Source organism: Macrotis lagotis, chromosome 5 (genome assembly GCF_037893015.1).
Source record: "Macrotis lagotis isolate mMagLag1 chromosome 5, bilby.v1.9.chrom.fasta, whole genome shotgun sequence".
Lineage (NCBI taxonomy): Eukaryota > Metazoa > Chordata > Mammalia > Peramelemorphia > Peramelidae > Macrotis > Macrotis lagotis.
This window is the reverse complement of record NC_133662.1, coordinates 230,914,015-230,934,843: the sequence shown is the minus strand read 5'-3', so window position 1 is coordinate 230,934,843 and position 20,829 is coordinate 230,914,015. Positions and strand designations below refer to the sequence as shown.

General features: G+C 39.7%; 1 protein-coding gene across 3 annotated transcripts; it reads left to right on the top strand.

Moving 5' to 3' along the window:
* The first annotated feature begins 5,696 nt into the window (after nt 1-5,696).
* On the top strand, nt 5,697-14,779 carry LOC141488635 (uncharacterized). Of its 3 annotated transcripts, XM_074188874.1 has the most exons (4): nt 5,697-5,745; nt 7,478-7,634; nt 9,641-11,393; nt 11,466-14,779. In XM_074188874.1, the coding sequence occupies exons 2-4, from the start codon at nt 7,497-7,499 to the stop codon at nt 14,423-14,425; spliced, it is 4,851 nt and encodes a 1,616-aa protein (XP_074044975.1). In that variant the 5' UTR covers nt 5,697-5,745; nt 7,478-7,496; the 3' UTR covers nt 14,426-14,779. The 3 variants fall into 3 exon arrangements, with proteins under 3 accessions (XP_074044975.1, XP_074044974.1, XP_074044976.1); XM_074188873.1 differs by having other exon boundaries at nt 9,641-14,779; XM_074188875.1 differs by lacking the exons at nt 5,697-5,745; nt 7,478-7,634 and having other exon boundaries at nt 10,386-11,393; nt 11,466-13,927.
* The last annotated feature ends 6,050 nt before the right edge of the window (nt 14,780-20,829 follow it).

Genomic DNA, 20,829 nt, shown 5'->3' with positions numbered 1-20,829 from the left:
AAGATCATGGGTGAGGGTAGTCAGATACAACACATTTTTGAGGAAGGACAGGGTGAAAGGAGAGAGAGAATAGAATAGATGGTAGTGGGAGGAATAGGATGAAGAGAAATACAGCTAGCCATAGCAACTGTGGGGAAAAAATACTGAAGTAATTTCTCCGATGGACTTATGATAAAGAATGATATCCAATCAGTTCATATCTGAATACAGATTGAAGCATACTTTTTTTCTCACTTTTTTCTTGAGTTTTTTCTATCTTTGTGGTAGGAGGGATTATGTTTATTTTTGCAACAAGACTATTATAATAATGTGAAAAAATAAATTATAAAATCAACTCAGTAAAAGAAAAAAGAAATAACAGTTAGAACTGAATATGGAACTGATTGAATTAGGATTAGAAAAAGGAATACAACCCACATATTGCTACCACATTTATTTAACTTATATGAAGAGTACATCATGATAAATTCCAAGTTGGATGAACCAAAAGCCAGAATTAAGGTTCCTAGGAGAAATATCAGCAATCTCAGATATGCCAATGATGCCACTCTGATGGTAAAAAATGAAGAGGACTTAAGAAGTTTCTTAAAGAAGGTAAAAGAGGAGACTATAAGAGATGAGGTATAGTGTGTCTGACTGTGACTGATCAGATCAGTCTTGGAATGCTTTACCACAATTTAGGCACAAAACAGTCCATGTGAACACCTAGGGTGGTTATTATAAATTTAAGTATCTCACCTTTCCTTTGAACTTCTTCAATCTGCCTTGATAATAGAGCACAGCATCCTCTCTGATGAGGGCATGCCATGCTAAGTGGCCCTGTGCCAGCATCTCCTATGTTGCATAAAGAGATAGTGGAGGATGAAAGAGTTTAGTGTATTATGAGACATGATCATGAAGAGTGGCACAAAAGATAGACAAAAAACAAATTATCAACAACAAATTATCTTTACCATCATAATCTTGCTCTTCTCATCCTTTTTGATGACATTCAAATAGAAACAGACCCAGGACAGGTCACCATTCTGGTATTATTATTCTTTGTCAGTGTTCTACAGATTATAACTCAGACTGATAAACTAATGACTTTTTAAGTTGAATAAAACTAAATGTAAAATGAGTTTAGGAGAAAGATTAGGACTGTACATTTATTTATTCATTTATTCATTCATTTATTTATTTATTTTTTGGCAAGGCAATGGGGTTAAGTGGTTTGCCTAAGGCTACACAGTTAGGTAATTATTAAGTGTCTGAGACCAGATCTGAACTCAGGTACTCCTGACTCCAGGGCTGGTGTTCTGTCCACTGCACCACCTAGCCACCCCTAAGACTGTATATTTAGATCAAGAAATCATTGGCATAGAGATAACTAAACCCATATGAACTGAAGAGCTTGCCAATCAAAAATATAAGAGAGGAAAAGAGAAGGAAAGAGGAAATCTTAGGGAGATTTCCATTATTTTAAATGACCTAGATGAACAAAAGAGGCTGAGAAGGAGTAGCTAGAGAGCAATGGGATTTTATAGGATGGCAATTCATGAAAGACACCAAATTACTGATGAACATATCTAGCTATTAGACTTTTTTGTGTTAGGTATTTATTTGATAGGTAGGACTTGCTGTCTGAAAGGTTGAGTTACACACACTCTCTCTCTCTCCTGTTCCCTTTGCATAGGTTACATCAATCATTAAATCTTCAAGTCTTAGTATAACATTTGGTTGATCCTGAATTTCCATCATAAAGCCTCTGTTCTGGCCAACAAATTTGCACAAAACATCTTTGTTCAATGCTTCTTTGTCGGTATACTTCTGTCATGCAAACATTGCCCATGGAAAGTCTTTTGGCAGCTAGATGGATCCTTAGTACACAGAACTTTGAATCTGGAGTCAGGAAGACAAGTTCAAATCCAGCTTCAGACACTTTTAGTTATATGACCTTCTGCAGTCACTTAACCTCTGTTTGCCTCAGTTTCTTCAACTGTAAAAGAGGGATCATAATAATACCTATCTCAAAGGGCTGTTGTGAGGATCAAATGAGACATATTTGTGAAGCATTTGCCATAGTGCTTGAAACAAAGTAAGTATTTAATTAATGTCTATTCCCTTTTGATTCTTCATTTTGATCTAATACCCTGAGGAAAGAAATTTTGCTCACATTTAATAAATTCAATTTACTTATGGGGATATATCTCTTTATTCTACTGTTGTTGCCCTTGTTACCATTTGTTACCTGTCTTAATACTCTTGGTCAAATTTTTTACCTGTCTTGAACACACCCTACTATAGAATCCTATGTCCTATTCTCCCTGATTTTACATCTATTTCAATGAAAAAGCAATTACAGTTTTGAAAAATGGGAAGTTCATGAGAATAAATTCTTGTTCTAAGAGAATAAAACCAAGTAATTTGCGGCCAAGGTTTCTCTGATTTCAAAATCTCAAGTCTCTGTGATCTCATTTATGTGTATATATTCCACCCATGCAGACTGCACTCTCTCTACAACACTGTACAAACACTTCATGAATCACTGGGTCCAAAAAAAAAAATTCTACATTCCACAACTAACCTGGGGATGGGCAACTCTGCAAGTGGCAAAAAGATCCTGGGTTTGGGGGTGGAGAGAAGTGTCTGTTCTACTGCTGAAAACTCACAATCCATCATCTAGGACTTAAGAAAACACAGTATCACCTTCTTACTATAATGGCATGAGGATGGACTTTAGCCCCATGGCTACTTTGGATCTGGAATCTTATAAAATGTGACTTGAAAAGATACTATACTTGGAATACATAAAAATGTAAAGTCAGAAGAGAATGAAACCATTGGGTTCTTAGCTTTGGGCAAACCAACTCAGGAGCTTTGGAAATTCAATTCATTGTATATGTATTGGGGTGGAGGTGGGGGCAGCTTGTCAAGAAATTACCCAGAGGTGATATAGGACCAGTTTGGCCACTAGAGATACTCAGCAGTTGAGTATCAGGGGCTGAGGATCTCAGAAAAACATGCCTTTATTAATCAATCAATATAAATTCATTAAGGAAATGCTGTTTGATTGGCAATCAATGTGTTAAGCATTTGGAATACAAAGACAAAAGCAAAAACAATCCCTGCCTCCAAGGAATTTATTGTCTATCCAGGGGAAGTAATATTTCCAATATGTAGGTAAAATGGATGAATGACTACAGAAGCCATCACAGGACCCAAGAGCCAGACAAGGTGACTCATTGCTCGGGAATTTGGAAATGACAAACCTCTTGGTTGTTTCTATCCGAAGAGTGGTCCAGAACTAAAAGACCTTTTTTGCTTTTTAAACTGATGTGATGCACCCTGGATGGATCCCTCTGTCCTGTGATAGGAGAAACAGGATGCAGTGCTACATCTGATCAAAGAAGAGACTTTGGAATGGCCTATCTTTTTGATTGCAGCTTCCTAGGAGACAAGAGGCAAGTTCAGTCAAATATAGAGCAGAGCAACGCTTTTCTACCCTGAGCTAAATGACATCATATCCCATGTGAGTACTAGGAACAGCTAGGTGGTCGTTTGGATAAAGTGCTGGATGTGGACTCGGGAAAGCTCATCTTCCTGAGTTCAAATCTGGCCTCACACTAGCTGTGTTATCTTTGGCAAGTCACTTGCCTCGGTTTTCTCATCTGTAAAATGATTTGGACAAGGAAATGGTAAACCACTCCAGTATCCTTGCAAAGTAGTCACAAAGAGCCAGACATGACTGAAATAACTGTGTAGAGTCTAGAGTCAACCAGTTATCTTATATTCCATCCTTCAGTAGATCTTTGTGAGCAGCAACAATAATCAAAGCTTGATAGTGTTTAGAAGAAGCAACAGTATCTTCCAGAATGAGTGTGGTTGGAAAGCCAAAGGAAGGATCAACAAGACCTCCAGAGAGAAGGATCTGCTTGGATCAGACTGTACCCAGCAAATGTGAAGAGCTAATTAACAGTCCTATAAAACAAATCAAAAACTTGATATTCCTAAAACATTTGGTTCTCAAATGCCTACCAATTGATTTGCTAGTCCTGCTAAGTTATTTGTTCTTAATACATGCTGTAGATCTTTTATGCTTGGTAACCCCTAATAAATAACCTGATAAATTTTATACTTGATTCATACTTGTACTTTGAATAGCTTTTATTAACTACCTCTTTTGGGGGGGAAAACCAAGACTAAAGTAAAAAAATAAAATTACTGGGGTAGGTGTGAGGAACCAGTGAATGTAATAAGTGGTGAGCATACTTCCCCAAATGAGTAACCAAGAAATCTCAGAGCAATGAACCAGGCAAACTGTGATGGAAGAAAAAGAAAGAGAATTGGTGCCATTTGGCAGACCTTATGACTTCAGCCAGAGATGTCTAGGGAACTACTAGTGGACTTTGATGAGAACTGGAAGAGTATTCCAAGTAGAGGAGATAGCCAGTACAAAAGCATATAAGTAGGAAATGGAATACTGAACATGAGGAATATTGAGATCAGTGTGACTGAAATATACTATTCACAGAAGGGAGTAGTGCCCAATAAAATTGAAAAAGTAGATTGAGCCAAGGCTGTAAAGGTCTTGAAATGAAAACAGAATGGTTTCCTTTTGATCTTGGTGGTAATAAGAAATCATTAAGTCACGTAGTGATGATGAGGTTGGTTCATTAGAAAAATCAATTTGTCATCTGTGTGTAAGATAGACTGGGGACACAAATTAGGAAGTTATTGTAAACATACAGGAAAGAAGGCCTAGGTTAGTAAGGGGAGAGAAAGGGACAGGTGTGAGAGAGATGTTGTAGAGGTAGAAACAAAATTGCCTGTATATTGGGGACGAGTGAAAGTATAGATGACAGGGAATTTGTGCATGTGAGTGATTAGTAGAATGGGGGTGTCCTTGACTGAAATAGAGAAAGTCTAATGGATGTCTGAGTGGTGAATGAAGCAGATAAGGTTCACACTCAATAAAGATGCATCAGATCTTCTATTTATGAACATATCCCTTACCAGTCCAAAAAGCTCTTATTCTGCACCACAGTTTTCTCTCTTCCTTCTGATTTATTCTTTCCAAAAGGCTGTTTAAATCATCTGAATCAAGTTAAAGAAGTTCACTAGATGATCCCAAGGTCACCTACTCCAGAGGACCAAATGAGGTATTATTGTAAAGTGCTTAGGACAGCTTGTGGTAGGTGCTTCATAAAAGTTTGCTCACCTCCTCTTAACTCCTTCACCTCTCCTATCCATAGATATAATTTACTTTTAGTCCAATTCAGCAAATACTTGTTCAGCAAATATATGTTTCAAGCATTGCTAAGAGATGTAGGAAATACAAGAGAGGGACAAGACATGGTCTTAGTTTCCCCAACTTTAAAATAAGGGGGTAGGACATGATTCCTAAACCTCTTTCCAGCTCTAAGTCTTATGTTCACTAACCTCAGAGAAATTATGGTGATAAAAGAGGCCCTTCTGTATAACGCTCAAATCCATTGAGAGGTGTGGCTGATACTGGTTCAAATTTGGGACCTGCCTATGCAATCACAAATGATTAGGTAAGAAAATAGTTCACTAAACAAATGTTTCTAAGGATGGGGGTGGAGGTTTGGGTTTGGTTGAGATGAATCAGGTCATCCCACAGAATGGGTGTCACCATCCTAAGGTGGACAATTAACCCCACTATAAAGCTCACAGCATTTTAGATAGAAGGTACCCTGAAAGCTGGTTCAGTCTCCATCCTGCCTGTTCCTTTGGTAAACTAGGGTAAGTCAATCTGCCTAGCAGAATGAAAATTATGGCATTTCATAGTTACTTTTAATGGAAATCTAAGAATGAGAATTATGTGGTAACTAGAATAATGAAATTAGAGTAAGAAAAACTGAGTTTAGATTCTGGTTCTGCCACTTGTAACTGTGTTACCTTAGGCATGTCACTTAAATCCGAATCTTGAAAAGAAGGGTGTTGGACAAGACAACCTCAAAGTTCATTTTATTCTGGTATGTTATGATATTGTTAATGTGCTCAGGTACCACGGGCTATTTGAAGCTTTGTTCTGCATCTGTCCCACGTCCACTGTTAGTACAATTTTCTCTCTATCCTGAGGAAAAAGAAAGGGAAAAAACCCTAATTCTTCTAAGACTGTTGATTAAAATTTTTTTTAGTTTTTTTTTTTTTGCAAGGCAATGGAGTTAAGTGGCTTGCCCAAAGTCACACAGCTAGGTAATTATTAAGTGTCTGAGGCCAGATTTGAACTCAGGTACTCCTGACTCCAGGGCTGGTGCTCTTTCCACTGTACCACCTAGCCACCCCTATTGATTCAAATTTGACATTGCTGGACTATTTCATTAAAATAGTCTGAGAGATGATGGAAAAAAAATTGTAGCATCTTTCTGTTTTCTATAATATCAGTGCCTTTAACATTATAGGTATTCTATCAACCCTCTGTCAGTTTGAATAGTTCTTGCAATTTTATTCTTGTCAAGTGAAAAATTAATACACTTGATGACAAGAATCACATTCAAAAAGATTATGATGGGTTAAAGCCCTAAGATGATTCTGATATGATAAAATTCAAAAGAGATAAATGTAGATAAATTGGGAGGGGGAAGTTCAAAAGAATCAGTTTTGCAAGTACAGAATGCTGGAAGCATTGTCAAACAATAGTGAGTCTAAAGAAGATCTAGTGGTTTTAGCTGTCTACAAGCTCACTAAGAGTCAGAAGTAGGATAATGCAGTCAAAAAAAGTTATGCAATTTGAAGTTTAATCCAGAAAGGCGTAGTTTCAAGAAATGAAGAATTCATGGAGAGTACAAACCAGAATAGTGTAAATAATGAATCCTGTAAGTGGTGGAATGTATTCAAATTCTCACTGTTTGAAGTTATAATTATACAAAATATACTCATTGATTCTATCCCAATGAAAACAAGGAAGGAAGGAAGGAAGGAAGGAAGGAAGGAAGGAAGGAAGGAAGGAAGGAAGGAAGGAAGGAAGGAAGGAAGGAAGGAAGGAAGGAAGAAAGGAGGAAGGAAGGGAGGAAGGGAGGAAGGGTGGGAGGGAGAGAAGGAAGGGAGGAAGGGAGGGAAGTGGAAGGGATGGAAGAATATGGGGGAGCTTAGGACACAGTAAAGCACTAAATCCTTCTCCAGATAAAGGACTGTTCTGCATTAATACTGGAGTGAGAATCAAGGCTTTCTGATCAGTATTTACGGGCTGGCTTGACAAGTAGTTTAACCTCTCAACTGGTGTTTCATTTTAACAAAAAGGGTAAATTGGTTCCACCTCCTTCGTCCACATTGAGGGACTTCAAGGGTGAAAGAAATCAGAGCTATGAAATATATGCAGGATTATTTTTCTTGATAAAGATTATTGAGAATGTATAAAAAGAAAAATAATAATAAACAATGACAGATAAAAAAATAAAAATTATAAATTATAAATGAAATAATTATAAATGAAAATTGATAAATAAAAAATAATGTCTTTTCCCCTCTTCAGGTCCACCTCACTTTGCAAGATGTCTCAACTCTTAAAAAGCATTGTCACCGTAATCGATGTCTTCTACAATTATTGTGGTCAAGATGAGGAATGTGACACATTGTGCAAAAAGGAACTTAAGGAACTTTTGAATAAAGAAATGGGCCCACTTCTGAAGGTAAGAGCTATCTGTCAGATCTAGTGGTCCACAAGGTCACATGTTTTACATCAAGGCTAGGCTTCCCCAAAGATTCCATCCCTAAAAATAGTAGGCAAAGATGATTTACATTCTGAATGCCCCACTTCAGAATCTAATAGGAAATATTTGACATAACAATGACCATTTCTGATGTGTGTGTGTGTGTGTGTGTGTTGCTTTAAAGTTTGCAAAATACTTTCTATACATTACTTCTTTTTGAAGCTCATAACAATCCCATGGTGAGACTTCCATATTTCTCAGTTGCAGATGCAGAACTAGATGATCACAGAAAAGGGCTGAATGATAGTAGTGCCTTCCTCTGTAATGTTAGTACCTTTAAGTTATAGATAATTTCCTCTAATTCTTGACAATTCAGTCTTGAGTTTTTTCTGCTAAATGGAAAGGGGATATCCTGGTTGATGGTATCAGAATCCAAAAAGATTCTGGCAGACTGGAGCACTGAACAGAATCTAATAAGATGAGCCACGAGTCAAGACAAGAAGCAATTATTAAGCATAAACTTTAATAAACATAAGTGCAAAAAACTCAAATTCACAAGTATAAGATGGATTGAGGTTCAGAAAAATTCAATGAGGCAGCACCATGGACAGAACACTGGACTTTGAAGTCAGGAAAATCTTACTAACTATATGATCCTAAGCAAGTCACTTAACATTTCCCAATCTCAGTTTCCTTATCTGGAAAGTGGCTATAATAATAATACCTACCTTCCTAGATTGTTGTGAGAATAAACTAAATGAATATTTGTAAAGTGCTTTTGCAAACCTTTAAGGGCTATATAAATTCCAGAAATTATTATAAACAATTATTACATTTATACATCTTAGGTTATAAAATATTTCTTTTGTGCTTTTTTGTGTTATTTATAAATAAACACACATATATAAGTGTTACATTTTATGTTATTTATATATCACATGTATTTATAAATCATTATTATTATTATTATCATTATTATTATTATAATCCTAGCAATTATGATAAATCTGTTGCTCATGGTCACAAAGCTAATAACAAAGAAAGACTTTGAATATGAATTATCGTAATTCCAGCATTGTAACTACAGGACAATACTTGGACAAGGTAGATAATCAATAAATGAAAGTTAAGTAGCCAAATCGAAGAAAAGTTAATTAACTAGGATTGCTTATGTGCTTGAACCAAAGGTTGGTCCTGGGAAAAGTGGTAAGTAGATGAAATTTGTCTTCAGTTGTCTCTCTTTAATCTTTCTCTACCCTTCTTAGGCACAGGGCAATACATCCCCATCACTGAAAGCTCCTGGGGCACAGGGCTCTCATCTTTTTCCAAGTTCTTTTTGACCATACAAATGCAATCTGAAAATTAATTCATCTGAGTGTATTCTTGCCTAGGATTATTGCTCTTCCCAGGAGAAATTATAACTCCTGAAGAGAGCAATCAACCTTTTCTGATAGTATTTTAGGGCAGTCTGGTCTCAAGAGAGACACAGTGCCTCCAAAATTAAACTGGAGAAATTAAAATGGGTGAATAACAAGAAATCAATCCCATCCAGTCAGTGAGTAAACATTTATGAAACATTAATTCATGTGCTTGTCATGGCATCCCCTCCCTGGTGTCATGGTCTTCTTCATGAATGAAGGACAAACATCAAGAAATAGCCACAATGTGTTAAAAATTGTGTTGTGTTACTACATCTAATGATCATTGATCCAAAAAATATTTGATTTACATTCAAATATTATTTATATTTGATTCATTTCATGCACCAAGAACACCAGCTGCCTTTCATCTCTTTTCATTTCCTTTACCTCTATACTCTAATTTCCTCCATCTTTTTGCCTAAAATCTATGAACTGGTCAGTTTGCTAGCCTAAATGGAGCTACCCTCCATCCTCCCAGCACATTTTGACAATCTTCCTTCGTTTAAGAAGTGGCAAATGGACATCAAACTTATGGACTATTCTATGTATCTCATTCCTACGTAGAATCCCAATGATCCTGATACTGTGGATGTCTTCATGCAAATCCTGGACCGAGACCATGACAGAAGAGTGGACTTTACTGAATATCTACTGATGGTATTCAAGTTGACCATGGCTTGCAACAAATCTGTCGGCAAAGAATACTGCCATGCTTCAGGGTCAAAGCCAAAACACCAAGGTCACCATCACCAGGAGGCACAAAGTGAAACAGAGGAAGAGGAAGAGTCAACAGGGCAAGAGTCAGACTCCAGTTATTCAAGCTGGAGTTCCAAAGAGGGATATGGGTCATCCAGGTCTGGGCGATCACATGGGTCAAGGGGCCACAGGCATGAGTCCACCTCTTCTGGATGGGAAAGGAAGGATTCAGGGCATGGGGAGGGCTCAGGGAGGAGATATCATAGATCAAGCTCAGACCACTCAAGGAGTAGTAGCCAAGAGAAACATGGATTCAAAGCAAACAAGCAGGAGGGAAAGAAACATAAATTAAGCATTAGCCCCTCCAGAAAATCTGGAGGAGAGGAAAATGAATCTGGCACTAGTTATTCAGGGAGATGGGAAAGGCATGGCTATAGCAATAGCCAGTCAGGAGGATTTGAGGTACCAGACAGAGGACAAGGACATAGCTCCAGATCATATCAATCCTCTAGCTATGAAAGTCCTGAGTCTAGGTCAGGTCAGTCATCTACCTATGAGCAACATCAATATGAGTCTAGTCATTCCTCTAGATATGGACAACATGGGTCAAACTCAGGCCATGGACATCATGGGTCTGACTCAGAGGAGTACTCCAACTATGGACAAAATGGGTCAGGCTCAGGACAACCTTCTAGCAATGGGCAATGTGAATGTGGTTCAGGTCAGTCTTCCAGCTATGGCCACCATGGATCAGGCTCAGGTCAGTCTTCTGGCTATGGCCAACATGGATCTGGCTCAAGTCAGTCTTCCAGGTATAGACGACATGGGTCAGGCTCGGGTCAATCTTCCAGTTATGGTCAACATGGGTCAGGCTCAGGTCAGTCCTCTGGATATGGCCAACATGGATCTGGTCCAGGTCAATCCTCTAGCTATGGACAGCATGAGTCTGGTTCCAGTGGTGAATCAGGGAGCTGTGGTGAATCAAGACATTATTCCAGTTCACATCATTCTTCAAGTTATGGCCACCATGGGTCAGGCTCAGGTCAGTCCTCTGGCTATGGCCATCATGGATCTGGTTCAGGTCAGTCCTCTAGCCATGGCCAACATGGGTCAGGCTCAGGTCAGTCCTCCAGCTATGGCCACCATGGGTCAGGCTCAGGTCAGTCCTCTGGATATGGACAACATGGGTCAGGTTCAGGTCAATCCTCTGGATATGGACATCATGGGTCAAGTTCAGGCCAGTCTTCTAGCTATGGCCATCATGGATCTGGCTCAGGTCAATCCTCTGGATATGGCCAGCATGGATCTGGTTCAGGTCAGTCCTCTAGCTTTGGCCATGGGTCAAGTTCAGGTCAGTCCTCTCGCTATGGTCATAGGTCAGGCTCAGGTCAGTCCTCTGGATATGGACAACATGGATCAGGTTCAGGCCAGACTTCTAGCTATGGCCATCATGGATCTGGCTCAGGTCAATCCTCTGGATATGGCCAACATGGGTCAGGTTCAGGTCAGTCCTCTGGATATGGCCAACATGGGTCAGGTTCAGGTCAGTCCTCTGGATATGGACATCATGGGTCAAGTTCAGGCCAGTCTTCTAGCTATGGCCATCATGGATCTGGCTCAGGTCAGTCCTCTAGCTTTGGCCATGGGTCAAGTTCAGGTCAGTCCTCTAGCTATGGTCATGGGTCAGGCTCAGGTCAATCCTCTGGATATGGCCAACATGGGTCAGGTTCAGGTCAGTCCTCTGGATATGGCCAACATGGGTCAGGTTCAGGTCAGTCCTCTGGATATGGACATCATGGGTCAAGTTCAGGCCAGTCTTCTAGCTATGGCCATCATGGATCTGGCTCAGGTCAGTCCTCTAGCTTTGGCCATGGGTCAAGTTCAGGTCAGTCCTCTAGCTATGGTCATGGGTCAGGCTCAGGTCAATCCTCTGGATATGGACAACACAGATCAGGGTCAAGACAGTCCTCTGGACATGGCCAACATGGATCTGGTTCAGGTCAGTCCTCTAGCTTTGGCCATGGGTCAGGTTCAGGTCAGTCCTCTGGATATGGCCAACATGAGTCTAGTTCAGGTCAGTCCTCTGGATATGGACAACATGGATCAGGTTCAGGCCAGACTTCTAGCTATGGCCATCATGGATCTGGCTCAGGTCAATCCTCTGGATATGGCCGGCATGAATCTGGTTCAGGTCAGTCCTCTAGCTATGGTCATGGGTCAGGCTCAGGTCAATCCTCTGGATATGGACAACATAGATCAGGGTCAAGTCAGTCCTCTGGACATGGCCAACATGGATCTGGTTCAGGTCAGTCCTCCACTTATGGCCATGGGTCAGGTTCAGGTCAGTCCTCTGGATATGAACAATATGGATCAGGCTCGGGTCAGTCCTCTGGATATGGACAACATGGATCTGGTTCAGGTCAGTCCTCTAGTTATGGCCATGGGTCAGGCTCAAGTCAGTCCTCTGGATATGGCCAACATGAGTCAGGGTCAGGTCAAACCTCTGGATATGGACAACATGAATCTGGTTCAGGTCAGTCCTCTGGCCATGGACAACATGGGTCAGGTTCAAGTCAGTCTTCTAGCCATAGCCAACATGGGTCAGGATCAGGTCAGTCCTCTGGATATGGCCAACATGAGTCTAGTTCAGGTCAGTCCTCTGGATATGGACAACATGGATCAGGTTCAGGCCAGACTTCTAGCTATGGCCATCATGGATCTGGCTCAGGTCAATCCTCTGGATATGGCCGGCATGAATCTGGTTCAGGTCAGTCCTCTAGCTATGGTCATGGGTCAGGCTCAGGTCAATCCTCTGGATATGGACAACATAGATCAGGGTCAAGTCAGTCCTCTGGACATGGCCAACATGGATCTGGTTCAGGTCAGTCCTCCACTTATGGCCATGGGTCAGGTTCAGGTCAGTCCTCTGGATATGAACAATATGGATCAGGCTCGGGTCAGTCCTCTGGATATGGACAACATGGATCTGGTTCAGGTCAGTCCTCTAGTTATGGCCATGGGTCAGGCTCAAGTCAGTCCTCTGGATATGGCCAACATGAGTCAGGGTCAGGTCAGACCTCTGGATATGGACAACATGAATCTGGTTCAGGTCAGTCCTCTGGCCATGGACAACATGGGTCAGGTTCAAGTCAGTCTTCTAGCCATAGCCAACATGGGTCAGGATCAGGTCAGTCCTCCAGTCATAGACAACATGGGTCAGGCTCAAGTCAGTCCTCAACCTCCAGACATGAATCAGGTGCAGGTCAGTCCTCTGGTCATGGACATGAGTCTGGTTCCAGTGGTCATTCAGAGAGTTGCGGAGGATCAGGACACTACTCCAGTTCACATCAGTCCTCTACCTGTAGTCAACATGGGTCAAGTTCAGGTCAGTCCTCTAGTTCTGGACAACATAGGTCAGGCTCTGGTGGTCATTCAGGGAGTTGTGGAGGATCAGGACATTACTCCAGTTCACATCAATCCTCTAACTATGGACAACACGGTTCTTGTTCTGGTCAGTCCTCCAGTTATGGACAACATGGGCCCTGTTCAGGTCAGTCATCTGGTCAAAGATATGGATCCAGTTCTGGTAGTCAGACACAGCGTTGTGGACAACAAAGACATCGTTCAAGTTCACATCGGTCCTCTAGCTGTGGACAATACGGATCCAGGTCAAGTCAATCTTCTCGCTGCGGATCTGGCTCAGGTCAGGTCTCCAGCCAGAGACGAAATAGATATAATTCAAGTGGACAGTCAGAGAGATGTGGGCGACAAGGATATGAGTCACATTCACATCAGTCCTCTAGCTATGGACAGTATGGATCTTGCTCTGGCCAGTCATCTAACTCTGGACAATGTGGTTCAGGACAGTTATCTAGTCAGAGACGACGTGGATCTAGCTCAGGTGGTCGATCAGCAAGCTGTGGACGACAAAGACATAGTTCAAGTTCACGACAGTCCTCTAGCTGTGGACAGTCTGGCTCCAGGTATGGTCAGTCCTCTAGCTGTGTATCTGGCTCAGGTCAGTCATGTAGTCAAACACAATATGGATGTGGTTCAGGTGGTCAGTCAGTGAGTTGTGGAGGACAAGGAAATAGTTCAAGTTCCCATCAGTCCTCTAGCTATGGGCAGTGTTGTTCTGGCTCAGGACAGCCTACCTGTTATGGATCTGGATCAGGCCAGTCAACTTGTCAGAGCTCGGGCAGTCAGTCAGGAAGCTGTGGGGGACAATACAGTTCAAATTCACAACAATCTTCTGGTTATGGACAATGTGGATCTGTCTGTGATCAGTACTCTGGCTATTCACAATATGGTTCAGGTTCAGCCCAGTCTTGTAACTCTGGAAGTCATGGATGCAGTATGGGTGGACAGACATGCAGTCCAGGGAGACAAAGGTCCAGTTCCAATGGGAGCTGTGGGGAGTTTGGAAAACAAATAGTTGATTCCACAATACTGTGTGTAGACAGCAACAATGAGTTATCAGGGGATAGAAATAATGAAAGTACAGCTGTGCACTACAGCCAAGATGTAACTGGTTCTCAGAGTGTAGGAGGAAATGATGGAAGGGTGAGAACATATTCAGGTTCCCACTTCCCCTGTAGCATCACTCCTCTCTATGAGTACTGCCAAGAGCAAAGATTTTATAACTACAAGTGAAAAGGACAGCTGAATGCTAAATAGCTGAAATGCTTCATAGAAAAAAAAAAAAAAAGAAAAGGAAAATGTATCCTATGAACCAAACCATTTACTGTGGCATTTAGTTCTGGGAATAGAGCAAGCTATCTTTGTCCTTTTCTTTTAAATCTAGATGCCAACTCTATACCTTCTATTTGGTGAAGTTTCTTAGAACAGTTCCACGTAATGGTGTAGGGTGTTTTAGCAACTTGGTTAGGAAATAGTAAGTAGATAAAGTCCACGGAACTAAATGGCACTAAATATGGTTCAGTATTCATTTGGGGACAATGTAATTTGGGATCTTGGGTATTTTTTTAATCTGAAAGGTTTGATTGGGGTGGGGTGGGGTGGGGTGGGATTGTTAAATTTGTTGATGTAAAAGCTGATCATTCCTCTCAAAGGAGCTAAGAAGCAAGATCCCATAACTACTAATCAACTGGACAACCAGTTCTCAAGGTCAAAGTCACAGTTGCCTTGTCCTTACCTTCAAATACATGGCTTAGGGGACAGTGAGGATGGGGGTGGGAAAACCTTAAGAACAGAGATGGGTCTTAGCAGTTTCCTTCCCCATCATGGTTATCCAATCTTGGTTCTTAATAGCATCTTTGATAAGTAAGATAAGAATCAATATGACAAAGCACCACTATTCTTCTCTCTAGTCAAAGGATAAAGTAGTAGTCTTTGAAGAATGGGAATTGAAAATATTTTTGTCCAAAGTGCAAATGCCTTGGGTTCAAACTCCAGCTAAAAAGAAAGATGTCTGCTTGGCAACTACTCTGAGCTAGAAAAAAGCAGAGGTAATGAAGCCCTGGTGTGTGGCTGCAGAATCAGCATTTAACTAGCCTTTCTACTTCAGAGAATGTTATCTATAAGGAAAAGGGAAGAGTAAATGGGTTTTATAACTGTATGATTTTTTGATCAACTGTGATACTCAAGATCATTTCTGTTCCCTTGAGGCCATTTGGTAAATTTTGAAAACTGGTTTCCATGAAAACTGATAATAAACTATTGTTTATCAAGTACTATATCCTGTGTCTTCTCTGCTTCATTCTCAGATCTGACTGGGAACTGATTTCAATTAACTGGGATCTGATTTCAAAGGGGCGGTTTACCAAGAAAACTCTATTACTTCTTTCCCCAAAAAGAAAGAAAGGAAGGGGGGAAGCATTTATTAAATACCTGATATGTGCCAAAAACTATGCTGAGCCCTTAAAAATATGATCCAATTTAATTCTCACTACAATCCTCAGATGGGTCCTATTATTACCCCATTTTATAGTTGAAAAAACCAAGGCAAATGGTTGCTAAGCTACTTGTAGGGAGACAGCTCCTGAGGAGGGTCTGAGGCTGGATTTTAATTTGATTTTTCCTAACCTCAGGCCCAGCACTGTAGCCATTATGCCATCTAACTGCCTCTAAACCACAGTTTTGAAGTACACAGATAGTAATAAAAGAGAATTGAAAGAATTAAGGAGCTTAATAATTCTGATAAGTTTATTTCATTTTTAAAAAATGACTCAGGATTCACTACCAATGAGAGGAAATTAAAGTTATAATTCAGAGCTATTTTGCCCAGATATTTCTAACAAATTTAATGAATGGATATTTACAAAAATATAAATTGCACAGAATAATAGAAGAGGAAATTAAAAACTTAAATAACCCCCATTTCAGAACAAACCATTCATGAACTCCGTAAATAAAAACTCCAGGGCCAGATGGTTTCACAAGGGAATTCTACCAAATTTTTTTTAGGTTTGTTTGTTTGTTTGTTTTTTTGCAAGGCAATGGGGTTAAGTGGCTTGCCAAAGGCCACACAGCTTAGGTAATTATTAAGTGTCTGAGACTGAATTTGAACCCAGGTACTCCTGACTCCAGGACCGGTGCTTTATCTACTATGCCACCTAGCTGCCCCTATTCTACCAAATATTTAAAGAACAATTAATTCTAATTCCCTCCAACACTGATCATCTTTAGAGCTGGACTGTTTTTAAGAGTTTATGCATTCCAACTTGCTCATTTCAAAGTTAAGAACAAGGTGGCTCAAAAATAGGACTTGTCCAAGACCACACAGTGATCTAGACTGTCAATTGCTTGATTCTATCCTGTTCAGCATCAACTACAGCTTATCAGAAGGTATTTTGTCAGTATGTTCCTGGATAGATCTCAAAACACAAAGAAAGAAAGAAACTCACAATCCACTTATCTAAATCTGAGTTTGATCTAGTGGATAAAGACTAATGAGAAGGCATATATTCTCAGCCTCACTGTCACTCTAGGTCCAGATACTAGTTCTGTTTCTAAGAGACCAAACAACACATAAAATTATCCCAATCACATAGCCCAGAGCTTTACAGTTTTATTTCTGATGGTTCAGGGAAACTTTATAGACAAAGACAACTGAAATACCTTTCCAAAGGCACCAATCCAGGATAAACAGACCCTGGGCACCTATGAATGCAGCAAACAACCACAGAAAGACAAACATAGAAATCTGTAATATTTGTTTTATCTTGGGGGATAACATTTGTCAAAATCCCTTAGGATAAAGAAAGAATCATAAAGAGGGGGTTAAAAAAAGGAAAGTAAAAGTCTGTAATTGAGGTCTGGATGAAGGCAAGCTAAGAAGGGCAGGGGAGGAAATGCTTTCTGCATCAAACAGACAGCACCTGTGACTGTGCTTGCAATGAATTCATAAAGCAAAAAAAGGAGAGCACAACAGATTAGAACACAGAATCCAACATCATATTGCTGGGCAACAAATACATAGTAGGCTCAACATGCACGCTCTTCCCCTGCTTCCCCCAATCACTAAAGGAATTGTTTCATATAATTTGTCCTTAATGAAGCTTTTTTTTTATCAAGATATTTGATATTTCTCAAATTAGATAGATGTATATCTTCTTAATGTATGTGACTTTTCTGCCCTTTTTTGATCTCCTTTGGAATAAAGCATTTCGTCTACTCTTAAATTCTAATCATGTGTCACAAATCTGACAAGTCTTAGCAATAACTTGCCAGGACAAAAGGTTAGAAGGATAGTGAAAAATCCATTCCTTCTCAGAATGTAAGTTTTGAAAGAAGGATTCTTCCTTAGAGAGTAAAGATCAGCAAGGTTCTCTTTTTTTTTCAGGTAAATCCCATATCAAGAGACACCAATATTTTGAAAACTCAGAGTTAGCCAATGATTATTGCTGGTTTAGCATTTCCACCAGACTTATGCTCAGATCTTGTGGTCTGAATGTCATATTCAGTGGGCTCAGGAAAGAGAGGACAAACCTCAGGTCTAGCCATGAAATCTCCAAGTCAAGAAACTTCTGTGACTTTTAATTGCTTACGAGGGAATAAATAAAAATTGGCATTTAAGACCTCAATAATCCAGCTCCAATCTCTTCATATAGTTTTGTTTCATCATCCCTTTTCATGTATTCTGCATTAGTTAAATCATAATACTGACTTGTTCCTAAATTCAACATACTATCCCCCATATTTGCAACACATCTTCATGATCATTGCTAGCATTTGCAAACTGTCTGCTAAGAGATACATGAAATATTCTTTCATTTCATCCTCACAAATGCTATTGCTATCTTCATTTTACAGTTAAGGAAACTGAGACAAACAAAAATTAAATGACTTATCCAACATCACATAGCTAGCAAGTGTCTGAGACTGGATTAGTGCCTTACATATAACTGCCTCAAGTTTAAATTAATTATATCTAACCCATTGTTCTAACCTGCAGAGGTCTTTTGGGTTTCTGAATTTGTCAGCATGATAGCAGCTTTGTGTCATATGCAAATTTAATCTACGTAAGATCTATGTTTTCATCTAAATTATTAATAAAAGTACTGGCCAATTCAAAAGATCCCTGGGGCACTCCAATGGAAACCTCCTTCTTGGTTCACACCCATCCATTAATAGCTATTTATTGAGTCATTCAGTCAGTTATGAATCTACTATAACTTTCTCCACATACTTTCATTTTGTTTTCAATGAAAATATTTGCTTAAATATGCTATACAAAAATTCATGCATCCATTATCCACAGAATTACCCAATTCTATTAGCCTCCTCAGTTGCATTTTGATGTTTTTCACAACTGTGCTTCAGGTTGTCTCCAGGTCCAGAGAAATAAAGAGATATGTGCAATATCACAGAGAGAATTAATAGTAGATACAGTATAAGAACCTAGGTCTCCTTAGAGTCACTTCAATGATCTTTTGAACATATTGCCTTTCATTTTATATGCAGTGAATTAAAGGAGATAAATGCAAGAAATATTAGAGACATAATTCACAGAGTTTAATAGCTAGTCGGTTAAATGATGAAGGATCTAAGACTATGAAGATAAGGGATATGAGGAAGAGTTAAAATAATATCAAAGTTTCAAAAAGAGAAGCTGGATAGGTGATCTGGACACTAAAGAAAAGTTTATTTATTTATTTAAGGCAGGTTATATGGCATAAAGAGGCTATTCTCCAAGAATTCAAGAATGCCTCCATCATCTATCTCTATAAAGGTAAAGGGAATAGTTTGTCCTGTGACAATCACAGGGGTATTTCTCTTTTAGTCATTGCTGGTTAGATTCTTGCCAGAGGCCTTCTCAACAAGCTGATTCTTCACCTGGAAGTTGGTCCCCTTCCTGAGAGCCAGTGTGACTTCAGAAAGGGTAGAGGAACAGTCAATATGGTGTTTGCTGCCCAACAACTCCAGAAAAAATGCCAGGAACAGAACAGAGTTCTGTATACAACACTTGTAGATCTTACCCAGGACTTTGATACTGTAAGTTGGGAGGGTTTAGGGAAAATTATGTCAAATTTTGGTTACCCAGAGAAGTTCATCAGTATTGCACATCAATTTAATGCATGTCTAGGTTCTGGATAGTATGTGACGCTCTTGGGATTTCCCAGTCACCAGTGGAGTAAAACTTGTATGTGTCCCTTGCTCCCATATTTTTTAGCATGATGTTTTTAGCCATGTTATCAAACACCTTCAATGAGAATAAACATAGGCTCAATGTCAACTACCACATTGATGGCAAATTCTTTAACTTAAAAAGGCTCCAAGCCAAGACCAAAGTGAAGGGAGTATTGGTGCCTGATCTTCTGTTTGAAAATGATTGCAGCCTCTGAAGCTGAGATACAGCAAAATATGGATCAATTCTCTGCTGCTTGTGCTAATTTTGGTCTAACAATTAACACCAAGAAAACATAGGTGCTTCATCAGCCAGCACCACACCATCCATATGTGGGATCATCGATTACAGCAAATGGAGCACTTTAGAGTACTCTGGACAAGTTCACTTAACTTGACAGTGTCTTTCCAAAGTGGTTCACATCAACAATGAAGTTGACACATGCATTGCCAGCTAGCTCAGTATTTGGGTGGCTCCAAAGGAAAATATGAGACAGAAAATGTATAAGATTGACTACCAAACTGAAGGTCTACAGAGCCATTGTGATGACCTCATGGCTAAATGCCTGAGAAACTTGTATAGTCTATCAGTGTCATGTCAGGAAATTGAATCACTTCCATTTAAATTGTCTTAGGAACATTCTGAAGATCACCTGGCAGGAGAAGACACCTGACACTGAGGTCTTTTTTTGAGCTAACTTGCCTAGCATTCCAACATTACTAGAGAGTGTGCAACTATGATGAGTTGGACACATTGTTAGAATGCCAAATGTATGCTCGCCAAAAAAAAAACCAAAAAAAACTATTTTTTTAGAGATCTCAAATGGGGCAAGCACTAAAGGGGTCAAAAGAAGTAATACCGAGATACTCTGAAGGTCTCATTGAAGAACTTTAGAATTGATTGTACAGCTTGTGAGACACTGGCACAGGACTGCCCAGCATGGTGTGCCCTCATCAGTGAGGGTGCAGCACTCTATGAGGATAGTATAATTGAAGCAGCCAAAAGAAATATGACATTTGTAAAATTAGAATGTTCACCCCAGGTGTTCACATGGACTATTTGTGCCATACCTGTGGTAGAGCATTCAGAGCTCATATTGGTCTCATCAGTCACAGTCAGACACAATGTAATTTGTCTCAAACATAGTGAGGTCATTTTGGTCTTCCTCCATAACAAAGGACAAGAACTAACCAACCAAAGAAAATTTAAAAAAAAATTCTATTCACCTAGGCTGTGTGACCTTGGGCAAGTCATTTAACCCCATTGCCTTAAAAAATAAAATTTTTAAAAATTCTATTTAGAATAAGTGGCATTTGACATAAGCAGTAAGAAATATAAACTGGAGGTGTTTGAGAGATTGTAGGAGATAAGGGTTTGAAGCCTGGAAGAAAGGCAAGGGATGGAAATAAAGTCACAAATCCATATTTCAATTGAAGTTATAAGAATTAATGAATCTGTTAAGAAGAAG

Excerpts from the sequence above, each read along its gene's own strand:
- LOC141488635 (XM_074188873.1), top strand. The coding sequence starts at position 7,497 with ATGTCTCAACTCTTAAAAAGCATTGTCACCGTAATCGATGTCTTCTAC. Across the intron at positions 7,635-9,640 it reads AAATGGGCCCACTTCTGAAG|AATCCCAATGATCCTGATAC; the intron begins GTAAGAGCTATC and ends ATTCCTACGTAG.